Here is a 13,329-nt window from a genome sequence, read left to right as displayed (position 1 = left end):
TGCAATGAAAATAAAAATATTTTATTAGTTTTGCTTTTAAAAAATCCAATATATACAATGGTTCTTATGTTTAGATTTGAACAGTTAATTGATTGAGATTGATATCAACTTGTCGGTATACATATAAGATATTAAACAATTTAAAAGAAAAAAATCTAAAATCAAAATATTAATTTTCCCTCACCTTCTTACTAATTTTCTTTTTCACATTGATGAACAACTTTCATTATCATGACTATGAAAAAATCTTAAAAATTATTTACAAAATAAGATAGGCTAATTAAAATGAATAAACATGTTCGGCCCGTGCGATATATGGCTAGTCTTTTTTATAAGGAAAAAGGAGAGAAGAAAATAGATTGGGCCTCAAATGTTTCAAAGTTAGGGTCGAAATAACTATGTATATATATCGGCAATAAGTGTGGTAAACATGTACCCTCACACTATATTTGTACCAAATCAATAAATCAATATATATGTCCTTCGCTGAAAAATTATACCATATAGACATATCAATTATTACGTATTACAGACATATATTATATATTGAACACCCTTAATATACACATTATATGAATTTGAACACTCTTGACAAAATTCTTAGCTCCACCACTGTCCAAATGAATAGTGAAACTAGTGGTTTTTATACTACATTCTAACTTAAGATCTCAAATACGTTCTTTATTTCAAGTAAAAATTTAATACGCATGACATATATATCAAAATTAAATAAACAATTTTTTTTTTTATAAAAGGAAATTACGAAATACGGAGCAAAATTTTTCGTTCTTCTCTCAATGGTAACAATTAATTACCCAACCAAGTCAAGTTGCCTCGTCATTTTCACATCCATATTTAGAGAACCGTGTGGGAACTATATTTGACATGAAGGGGCAAAATATTGAACTTTTTAGGGGTTAGGCCGGTGCTTATTCGGCCCCCACTCACTAATTGTGATTATTAACGCCCAGAAAGTTTCGTAGTTGAACAGTTATTTAGTAAATGATAGCATTTTTTTTTAGTTTTGTAATATAGATTTTTAATTTGAATCATAGTTTATATTTCTTTTTAGAGCTAATTGGAAATTTTATGAGAAAATATTAGACCACAATTTCAAAATTTATAGAAGTTAGATGATAGCTCAATGTTTTGTCAGTCGTCCCAAAGTTATATTTGCACGTCGACTTTTAAAAATAAAGACAAAATTTAAATGATAACCTACAAAAGAACATAATTTAAGTTTATATCCAATAAATTGTAGAACATAATTACAAAAAAACAAAAACAAAAACTACATTATGCTATCTGAACCTCTGAAAACAACATTATATGGCATCACCAATGATTGTGGTGGGATCGTAGAATACCTTAATCCTTAATTAAAGATCTCGATGTTTAGCTCTAGGTATAAAAAAAATCTTGATAGAGAGCATATCCTCTTTTAACGAGCTTTACGCAGCACGATCTGAATTAGTTGGGGGCCAACACGAATAAATATCGGGTGAGAAATAAAAGATTGATGTTGTCGCACTACCGAAGATGGTGCTGGGATGAATAGGATTGCTCCATCCTTAGCTAGAAATCTCAGGTTCGAGCCCTCATATGAAAAAAAATCCTAGTAGAGAGTGCACTTCTCTTTAATAGGTCTTGCAAAATGGATCTGAATTAATCGAGAGTCAATGCGATACTGAACCCCAAATCGAAGACAAGAAAGGGAAAAAACAACTCCCTTTTATTTAAATTTATCATAGAGTACACAAAACTCAGTGGGGCCCTACAAACCGCCCATGCTAAAGATGATTAGGTCAGGTGGGTCCCTACTTTAAAGTTAGATGCTTTTCCAGGTATTAGACTCGTGGTCATTGGACCCCACTTGCTTTTTGCCACGCTGGAATAATGTCATTGCCACCTAAATCTCTGCTAAAGTCTTAAATAGATTAGTAGTATATCTTTTAAAATGAAAAGATTTCAAATCTTCTTATCCTGTAAAGAGTGATGATATAGTTGCCAAAGTCGGAGAGCTGTTAAAGAATTGAACTTTCAAACGAAGAAGAGGAGAAAAATATTCCCTCTGTCCCAGTTTATACGAGGATATTTGACTTAACACGAAGTCTAACACATAAAGAAAGACTTTTAAAATTCATGGTATAAAACAAACGATAGAAATTTGTATGACAAGGAATCATTTCATTAAGGATAAAAAGGTAAATTTAAAGTTGAATGTTAGTAAATAGAGTTGTCATTGTTGAATGTTAGTAAATAGAATTGTCATTCTTTTTGGGACAAACTAAAAAGGAAATAGTGTCACATAAATTGGGACAGAGGGAGTATATAAAGTCTCGCTCCGTCTCCATTTATGTGATAGTATTTAATTGGACACTACATTTAAGAAAGAATTTTTTTTGAAGCTTATAGTTTAAATAAGTCATAGATATTTGTTAGTATAAATCATTTTATTAAGGTTAAAAATGAAAAAATAAATTTTAATCATTTTTAAATCTATAGATATATCCTTTTTAGGAGATAAATTTAAAATAAAACTGTGCATTACTCTCTTATGTTTTTAGTATATCCTTGTCTTTTCGAAATACGAAAAGCAAATAATGCTCTCTTAAAATACCCTATGAATCTATGATGCTTGGCTAAAAGGAAATGATATGGAAACAAAGCTACACCATACATGTTACATCAATTTCACCAAAGCTAGTCCATTTTTACCTGATGGTCGTCTCCTACTCTCCTTGATTATCAAAGCATTATTAACCCTATGTTAGCCTATTATGACCAGATTTCGAAGTGGAAAACGAAAGCAATGAAGGTGATAGGTACCCAAATTTGAACATCACAATTTGAGCTTCTGTAGAGACAAAAATAATATTTCTGGTCATTTCTTTTCGTCTATCTAAAGTTAGTATGAAAATTTACCTAGTATCTGTGTTATTGAAGGTGATCGATATCCAATAAAATAGTCGAGTAAACTGGCTCGAATACCACCGATATTAAAAATGGAGATTTTATGAAAAAATGAAATATACTCAATCTAGTTGTCCGTTAATCCGTGACAACAAATCATTCTCCTATTTTGTCATACATGTAAATCATGGTTCTTCAACTTGCTCATGGTTAATCGAAATCAATGAGCTTGAAAAATGAAATAAAACGTTGAAGTACATACAATTCCATTGTCTTCTGTAGATTTTAAAGATTTTACATTTTTAAATATATTTTAGTAGAAAGGTTCTTCAGAATAAAAAAGAAGGCCAGAGAAAAAGAGCCTTTGAAAAATTGGAGGTCCTTTCTTGGTAGGTGTTTTATTCGACCAAGACATATGATTACTTTCTAGAAAGTTTGTGTACCCTTAACATCATTTTAGGTACATCTGCTTCTCACATTTTGATCTAAGATTCCACAGTGTCAAAGTAACCATGGAACATATTTGGAGGAGTCATTCCAATAGAATAACAAAAGTATGGCTCTCTAGATATAGTGTATTGTATCTCCAGAGGTAACCAAAATTAAATAACGGAAATTTAATTTACAATCCTTGTTATGTGAATGCAAACTTCAGGGAGCGAAGGCTAAGCTTTTTAGCGACGTAGTTCACTTGACAGTTCCTCCTTCGTTTGTCGCTCTTTTATGATAGACAAATTAGAAACTACTTTTATTAGAAACATTTCGGATTGTAATAGTAATGTTAGGCCTAATGCTGAACCGCTAGTACATTTGGTCCACTCGGACCCTGTATTTTGTTACGATGCTTAGTAGCTACTAATATATTAAATTAGTGGCGTACCTTTTGTTACCCCCCCAAAAAAAAAATCTAGATTTTGTTTTCTTTCAAGTTACAAAACATATGGTTACACAAAGAAACTGAGTCAGTTTTAAGATTTGCATCAATTCAATGTCGTCTCTAGTAGGAAAAGATCATAAATAACAAGCAAAATGGTTAATCCATCAAAGGTTACAATTACTAACTTGCATCCAAAGTTACGGAGAATTTGCACATTTTCAGAACTATTACGTGAGAAGTGGCAGCAAAATCTCTACTTTGGTCAAGAGAAAACAACCTGAAGACAAATTTTACTATGACAAGCATCTTGGCTTTTAAACAATGTAGCCCGCCTTCAGCAACGATGACCATATGCATCGAGAAGAAGCTCGATCAGCAAGCAAAATGCCGCATATCCAAATACGAAATAATACAAAGAAGATCCTCATTTCACAAGTTTCCGTAAGACTGCTTCAGCTCGTTGCTCAAATTTAGGTAGCGCCCAATCATGCTGAACGATATCTAATCCGTCCTTTTCTGCTCCCAAAGTCTGCAAAAGAAATTTTATTTTTGTAAAAATAAAGCAAGATTGAGTAAGTGGAGGAGCAATTTGTTCACAAAACAGACAGCATCATAAAATTAATTTTCTTGGTCCTGCCTAGGCCATCAATCGTCATTTGATTTCAAATAGCTAGCGGCCTAATATCTATTAGCCAAGGTGCTACTCAGTGAAACTAGACATATAAGGATAGATTCAAGATTTTGTCCGGTCCCAATGTAGGGGTGGCAAAATTAGCCCATGAAAACATTGACTTGACCAAGCCTTTTAACCCGCCAATTTATTAGCTCAGCCGATGATAGCCCAACCCATTTCAGCCCATATAAAAATTGGGCTAATATGTAGTTCAAATTGACCCATAAAAACCTTGTCAATTTTTTTTTTTTCAAGAAGACTTTTTATTTGATATATTATATATAGCGATAATGAAGGAAAACATAGTTTTACTAGATAGATAAAAAATTATAAAAGAACAAACACGGAAATTAAAACTTAGTAAGAATTGGACGGGTTGGATTATGACCCCTTTTTTAGCCCATTTAAGCCCAACCCATGACCGCCCAAGTAACTTTTGGGTGGGTCATTTTCAGATTTTTTTGACCGCCCAAATCCAGTCGAAACCCGCCCACTCGACACCCCCTACCTTTCCCTTTAAGACTAGTGAATAATGAGTTCAAGCCAAAAAGACGTCCCCTTTCCTTCTCCACTAACCAACTATTTCCTTTACTACTTGATTTTAGTTTCAGGGTGGCAGAGAAAAAGCAACCAGGACGAACTACATACTTCTTGGTCCCAAAGGGAAACTCTTTGAGAGCCAAGCACAAAGGCTAACATTTTAAGGTGAAAAGACTAATGTTAGTTTGGTCTAGATTAACATAAAATTTTTGAGTATAAGCATGTAGCCTAAGAGGATTTTACCTTGCTGGGGTCCATACCAAATCCGCTCATTTGCATCATGCGTTGAGTATCATCAGTTGCTGCATACGATATTGATATAAATGGTTTACATCAGGAAAATCCAGCTTTTCAATAAACTAAAACTAGAATTTATTGCCCACGTCTTGACATCATCTTACAAAAAAAGAATTACACAAACTTCCACAAAAACTACTGACCATTTTCTTCTCCAAGAATGAGACTGAACAAACCCCTTAATCCGAACAGATTGAGGAAATACCTGAACAGTTTTGTAGCAAGTATTAGATGCAAGTAGTTGCCTATAACAGAAAGTAGCTTTAAAAGCACTAGTACTTTAGAAGATTAAAATAATAGCATGTATGGCCAAGCTTTTGAGAAGCCAAAAATGCTTATTTTTTAAAAAATATGCTTATTTTAGAGAATCCAGGTGTTTGGCCAAGCTTTTAGGGGGAAAAATTAAGTGCTTTTGAGTAGAGTAGCAGAAGCTACTTTGAAGAAGCTTAAAAGTACTTTTGCCCTCAAAAGTGCTTTTAAAATTAATTAGCTAAATACAAACTGCTACTTTCTAAAAGTACTTATAACAAAAAGCACTTTTAACAAAAAACATTTTTCAAAATAAGCAGATTTTAGAAGTTTGACCAAACAGGCTACTAGTCCTAAGGTTTAATGTTTACCATGAGCGACTGCTGACATAACTGACATCAACCGTGCTTAGATCAATGCCATTTTGCAACATGGCCCTGAACCTCTGAGTTAGTGGAAAAGGTATCTTTGCTGAACAATAAGAAACCCAAATTTATGTGAGTACGATAACAGAATATGAAGCTTCACATATTTCAAAGCCCAATGTATATCTAAGTACTATTACAAGATAATAAAGCACTCTGTAATTTAACATTGACAAAGAAAATAAGGAATTCAAATCTTGGGAAAAGGATACCTGCTACAAACCCAGAGAAGAAGAAGTTGACCCATGCAAAAGTAAGAGTCTGGCAAGATGGAAAATACGCAAGAACGTTGTTAGATCCATAAATTAAGAAATCAGCAATAATCACTCGAGTATTGTGAAACATGATACCTGGGGAATTATCATTGACAAATTCTTCTTCATCATATCCATAGCCATGTTTGGGTCAGAGAACATTTGTGCCTGTGGGTTCGGAGCTTGGCCCTTGGGAACATATAGTAATCCATTTTCCTGCATTGTCATGCGTAATATTTGTAAACAATTTGTTCCTAAACAACCTAAGGCTTTTAATGGATTCAACCTACATGTTCTTATAGCTAGTACCATGTAATCACTGACAAGTTAATTCCTGGAAAATAGTTATATTCTCAGTTTATTGTTTTAAAAAAAAAAAAAACACTCATATACTGACCTATTTAGTTATTCAAGTTGGACACAAAATGGTATACAGCACTCAGACACTTCCGGGCCAGTTCCTAATTATTCATTAACTTCTTAAATTACAATTGCTCAAGTCATCCAATGGGGCACCAACAGGGCAATGCTTCGCCATTTTCTCTTCTTTTTTTCTCAGGCACCCAACAAAATTATTTTACAGTAAAGTCAGCTTAAGAAAAAGTTGAATCTTCAGTCCCCTTATTTTACCAACCCCTCCAATTCCCTTGAAATGAGAAGTATGACAAGCATCTATCAATATGTTTATGTATTGCATTATGCATAGATGTTGAAGTTCTTTTTGATATGTGATGCTGAATGATTTTCTTAGTAGCTTACAAAAATTTATATTGATGATGTAAAGACCTATATGTATTTTAATAACAACTTTGAATAGATTATAGTAAAGAAATCCACATAAATAAATAAAAAGTCTAGTCATATACAACAGTGTTGTCAAAGGTGCGCTTAAGCCCTGAAGCGAGGCTCAAAACATGTTGAGCGCTTCGCCTCGCTTTACGTGCGCTTCAGTGTCATCATCAAGGCTCTAAGACGTACTTTTCCTTGCCAATGAGCCTTTCTTGAAGAGATGACCCTAGATAATCGTTATTTCACTTTATCGTTATGTTTTTACATTTTGTTTGTCCATATATTTGTTATTCACGCTTATTATAATTAGTCTTGGGCTAAACATGTATATATTTTTATTTTTGCACCATTGCACCTTTTTTCATTAAAGCCCACGCTTTATTTGCGCTTAAAGCCCCAACTGACCCTAGAGCTTTTTTGCGCTTTTCGCTTTTGATAACACTAATATACAAAGATTGGTATATGCGACTATGTTTTTATCAGTCTCTTTGCACCAATTAAAGAAGAAATATCAAATTCAACAAATAAACTTCTGAGTTGTACATAGACACGCTTCCGGTCACTTTAGCTGAACAAAACTATCATGTTCACTCCACCAATTGACTATTACTAGCTTCCTCATTCTTCAATTCAAGTACCTTATCATCATCCGTAGTGGAAATTAGCTAGTGTTCACTAGTAATCGAACTATTTTACCTCCTTGTATAACTCTTCGGCATCTGAACTACTACGCTGCCAAGAGGTAAGTGTAGTAAAGAAAGCCTGAAACACTCTATCAAACAACAAAGGCTAAATCATGGCCAAACTGGCAGACTCTACCTTTTCTGATGCTCCCACTGTCCCGAAAAATATAATTGTATTCTTCTATAGTTTAATGTGGTCTTCCCACAATGGTGTTCATGCTCCTCACTTAGAATCTTTCTCATCAGTTGTTATATATCATACTACCTCAAAAATCAAGTAGAACCCACTTTTATCCTAAGTTGCTCGGACTCGGGTGTCCGATACGGGTGCGGATCTAGAGGTCGGACCCTTCGTGATCTAAATTTTAAGATTCAGGGATATGGATCCAAGTATGGATATACGTGGGCGGATTCGGCTAAAAATAATTCAAATATCTAACAATAGATTGGCTTGAGCCTTGGGGTGCTCCCTTTCAAGGTCTCAAGTTCGAAACCCACTGGGTGCAAACAATTTCTGAGGGCCATCGGACTGGGTAAAACCCTGAATTACCCGTGGTGCACTTGCGGGAAACTCCTTGCCGAGGGCCTGTGCACCCCCGGGATTAGTCAGGGCTCAAAGAGCCTCGGACACCTGGTGCTTAATCAAAAAAAAAATAGATTGTAAAACCTAAATTATGAGATATTATGTGGAAAACTTGAGGAGAATCTCGGAAGGAGATAAAAGGAAAAGGAGTGACATAGGAATTTCTATATACAAGGTATTCCATTTTCTTCAATTTCACCTTAGCTTTTGTTTTCATTACATAAATTATTGAATCTGTCCAGCATTTCTTTGTCGATCTTGGTCAAAGTACCCAAATCGGTTGACCAGATCGGGTATGGATCCCACACCCATGTCGTGTCGACAAGGGTGTGGTACCAAAAGTGAAGAGTCCGAGCAACTTAGCTTTTATCCTATGTTGCTCGGACTCTACAGAAATGTTGACGGGTGCGTGTCGGATCCTCTTAGTGCATTTTTGGATGATCCAGCACAGGTACGGCAACATTTTTGATGTGTTCGAGCACCATAGTTTTTTTTCCTGATAACACCTCAAACTTGTTAAAAAGGTGGCCTTCCGTTTTCCTCCGAAAACACTATAATTCAAGCTTTAGAGTATTGTTTTAAGTACGAGGCAAACTAAAACAATCATATTAGGAGAGAACGGGTGTTGAGCATTACATATGTGCATTTAAAAGAGGCTGATGTAACACATGTAATAGCAGAAAGATCTTGAGAGCCTTGAGAGCCTGTAGCCCGGAAACCAAAAGGCCACTGAGTTACTTGCACCAACCCTCTGTGTCTTCACTAAGTCGTAAAAGTTTCAAGTCTTCTTACTCATCAACTTCAAAATTTTCTTTTCACCCTCAATTATCTCTGACACCTCTCCACCATTATATCTTTGATATCTTCATGTTTTATTCATTTTAAGAAAAGTAAACATATCAACTCTTCAATCAAGTTTGATTAAGAAATACAACTGCTCATACAGTGAAACATAGTAAAAATTAATCATCAATTACATTTAAAAACTAACTACATGTGTTTTTGCATCTAACATACTAGCTACAGTCAGGTTTACATAAAGCTCAACACAAAATAATCTCTTTTTCCCGTCATAAGATCAATTTAGAGAATGTAACAAACAAACATATAAAAAAGAAATATTTCGTTAAGTACAAAGTTCTAACAAAAGAAACACCAAACCTCGCCACCATTATATCTTTGATCTCTTCATGTTCCATTCATTTTAAGAAAAATAAACCTATCAACTCTTTATTCAAGTTTGATTAGGAAATCCAACTGCTTATACAGTAAAACACAGTACTAACTAAACCTGTTTTTCATCTCACATACCTAGCTACAATCAGTTTTATATAAATACCAATATAAAAGAATCTTTTATTTTCATAGATCAACATCAAAGTATTTAACAAGCAAGCAGATAACAATAACCATTTCGTTAAACGCAAAGTTGTAAAGAAAGAAACACCGAACCTCGTTGCTGTAATAAACTTTCCTAGCACGAAACGATTTAGCTGGAATATAATTCGCCGCAGCTCTCAAATTCCTTGCCCTAATTATCACTTGCCTGAAATCAAACCCCCAATAATCAAAAACCTCAAACAAAATCAAGAACCCTTCTTTATCACTTGCCTGAAATCAAAACCACAAAATCAAGAACCCAAAAAACATAGCAACAAAATTCAGAGTGTATATAAGAACCCTTTTTTATCACTTGCCAGAAATCAAAACCCCAGACATAAAAATTAAAAAAAAATCCCACAACAGATTAACAAATCAGTAAAAAAGAGTGATAATTTATTAAAACCAAATAGAAAGAGTGATAAAAAGAACCCCTTTTTTTTTTAATCACTTGCCTGAAATCAAATCCACAAAATCAAGAACCCAACAAATCACTTGCCTAAAGTCAAAAAAAACCAAAACATACCAATAAATTCAATAAAAAAAACATAACTAATTAAAACCCAATATAAAGAGTATAGAAAAGAACCCTTTTTTGTACTTGCCTGAAATCAAATCCACAAAATCAAGAACCCAAAACAAAATAAAATAAAAGAACATACCAATAAATTCAATAAAAAAAAAAAAACATAATTAACTAAAACCCAATAAAGAGAGTATAGAAACATTACCCTTCTTTGACGATTTTAGGATCAGGCACTTGAGAAGAACCTTTCATTAGCTTAGAAACAAAGTAACGAAGTACTCCAATTAAAACCATAACCACACTTAATGGAATTAATACCCAATCTCTAATTGCTGTATCCAATACTAAATCTTCTGCCATTTTTTTTATTTATTTATTTTGGCTTCAATGGATCTCTCTTTTTCGATCGAGTTTGGTATCTTTGCTCAGATACACTTTGGTTTTGTAGTGAGGTAATTACGAGATGAGTATGATGTTTTGTTGTTTGTATTTGGGCTAATAATTTGGGCTTAGAAACCGTAATGGGCCATAATAGGATACATACTACAGCCCAATAGATTTGCGAGAATGAGATCTGCGTAAACTCTACCCTTATTAGACCCCACTTGTGGAATTACACTCGGGTATGTTGTTGTTGATGACCCTTGCATAAGAATATACACTGGTCACGTTTTAGCTAGGGTGGATGTTTCTATGTTTGGTTCGATGGAATAGGAGTCTGTCCCACCAATTTTTATTTTCGATGTACTCACTTTTGATTCGATAATAATTGAGAATTGGGTTTTTGATTTGAGTAATAACTAAGAAAATACGCTGGTCACACTTTTTTTAATTGGGCTGATAATTTGGATTCAGGAACCTTAACGGACCATAGTCGGATATATGGGCTGATTTTGCTATTATTTAAATTTTGTCCCTATTTTGTAAAAGTTGTGCAATTATAACCTTGAAAAAATTCCCATCCGGATAATGTTAAGAGCCTGTTTGGATGGGCTTAAAAAAAGCAGCTTATAAGCTGAAAACAGCTTATAAGCTGCTTTAGATAAGCTAAGCCAAACGGGCCCAATTATTTTTTTGGGCTTATTTTAAGCACAAAATAACTTTAAGTTGGTCAGTCAAATACTCAAAAAAACTGAAAACGGCTTATAAGCCAATCCAAACGGGCTCTAAGACTTGGCTCTAATGGTTGCTCACATATTCTTCAAAGGCCTATTGAAATCCTAAGGAACATGTCGATCAGCTTGAATGTTCAGTTTTGCTTTCCTTATTTTGAAACTGGGCATTTGAGCTTTATCCATCCTGTAAGCTCCAAAGGCCTTCTTGGGCATGCTTTTGGCTTTATTGAACATTTCTGGTATGAGCATGCCATCTTGAGAAGCTCCATATTTGGCTAAAGCACCATCCATTGGCATAAATCAGGTTTGTCAACGAGACAGAAGTTCGGGGAATTCCAATAAGTCAATGACAGTGGAACCGCTCAATTAGTCATAAGTTTCGGTTCAAAGGCAAAAGTTGCATGTATTGCTCGATTGTTCATAAGTTTTAATTGGACGGACAAAACTTGGTACTATTCATTTTATCTGTAGTATTAAATGTTAGGTTCATCCCCTTATTTTGAGGAAGAAAACACCTCCCTCATTTTAAGGAAGAAAACATCTCCTCCCTTGTTTTGAGGAAGAAAGCATATTCTTTGTATTTGGCAAATTGTCAAGTGCTTGCTTGAGTCACTAATGACATCAATAGGTTCATCTCATCCCTATAAATAGGGAAGCCTTCTCATTTGCTAGACACACCAAAAAATTGAAGAAGACAACACATCCCAAAGAGAGAAAAAAATCTAAGAGAAATACTCTTAGTGAAAGGTCTAAGTAAGAGATAATTTTTTTTTTAGAGAATTTTTATTTAGTAAAAAATTCTTGAGTGTAATTGGGATTGGGGTTGTGAGGTTGAGTGTTGTAAACACTTGTAATATTTCTTCTTTAATAAGATCTGCAGCAGCAACGTGGACGTAGCTCTCACATTGAGGGTGAACCACTATAAATCTGTGTGTGTTATTTATTCTTCGCTTACATCACGGCGTAAGTAGGTTCTGTCTAAGGAGGTTGGTATTTAAGTGGTCCAGCTGTGACCCTCCAATCTTTCCTGGGAACCTGCTTACAAAGGTCGGATTTGGGATTCAAATCCTAACATTAAACTGGTCATAAATTGTGTTATAAAGGCAAAAGTTACACGTATTGTCCAATTGTTCATAACTTTTTCCTCAATTTTATAAAGAGTCGTTTTTATAATTCACAAAATAATATTCTACACCCTTTTAACTGGAAATTTATGTTGTTAAATTATTATTGAAAAAATACAATTAAAATAGTGCCCATCTCCATACAAAAAGCATAGATTCCCAAGAAATATTTGAAAAACTTGATTTGGATGAAGTTTTTCAAGTTTTTGAAAATGTGTTTGGTCATAATTTTTCAAAACATATTTCACTTGTTTTGGAAAACTTGAAACATTACTTATACCTATAAGATCTAAAAACTATCAAGAATACCCAACCATACAAAACATACATACTTATTAATCCCAAATCATACAGATATTTTAATAACAACTGCTAATGACACACTTACTAGCTACTACAATTGAAATTACAATACAAGGGTTTACAAAGTAACAGAGTTTTCCAATTAGGACCGTCACTATGATAGTGGAATTAATAGCCAATCTCTAATTGTTGTATCCAATACTAAATCTGCTGCCATTTTTTGCTTTTGATGGATTTTTCTTTTTTGATCGAGTTTGTGATTGGAATTTTCGTTTGGATCTTTGATTAGATACTTTGGTTTTTGTAGTATGAGTGGAGTTGAATAGAAAGATGTTATGTTGTTTATGTTGGGCTGATAATTTGAATTGGGAGAATGACGTATATATACATAAGAATATGGTATATTTACAAAATATGACGATACATTTCAGTTTACAAAACATAACGATAGATTTCTTACAAAACATATACGAAAATTTTCACTGAAGGCTTAAAATTTTCACTCAAAATTTTGTGTATGCAAACTGTATAAAATATGTATATCTCGCTTAAGGCTTAGAATTCTCACGTTTTTGCGTATGAAAAGTGTATAAAAGTT

At 33.9% G+C, this 13,329-nt stretch overlaps 1 protein-coding gene across 1 annotated transcript; it reads right to left on the bottom strand.

Moving 5' to 3' along the window:
* Window positions 1-3,857: 3,857 nt before the first annotated feature.
* Window positions 3,858-10,645, bottom strand: LOC132640238 (uncharacterized). The gene is made up of 8 exons (XM_060356748.1): window positions 10,395-10,645; window positions 9,736-9,829; window positions 6,325-6,444; window positions 6,187-6,235; window positions 5,921-6,020; window positions 5,444-5,505; window positions 5,247-5,305; window positions 3,858-4,319 (listed from the first exon to the last, which is right to left on the bottom strand). Exons 1-8 carry the CDS (start codon window positions 10,547-10,549, stop codon window positions 4,215-4,217), a joined length of 744 nt encoding a protein of 247 aa, XP_060212731.1. The 5' UTR covers window positions 10,550-10,645; the 3' UTR covers window positions 3,858-4,214.
* Window positions 10,646-13,329: the final 2,684 nt, after the last annotated feature.

This window comes from Lycium barbarum, chromosome 5 (genome assembly GCF_019175385.1).
Source record: "Lycium barbarum isolate Lr01 chromosome 5, ASM1917538v2, whole genome shotgun sequence".
Taxonomy (NCBI): domain Eukaryota; kingdom Viridiplantae; phylum Streptophyta; class Magnoliopsida; order Solanales; family Solanaceae; genus Lycium; species Lycium barbarum.
The sequence above is the reverse complement of the archived record's forward strand: the minus strand, read 5'-3'. Positions and strand labels throughout refer to the sequence as shown.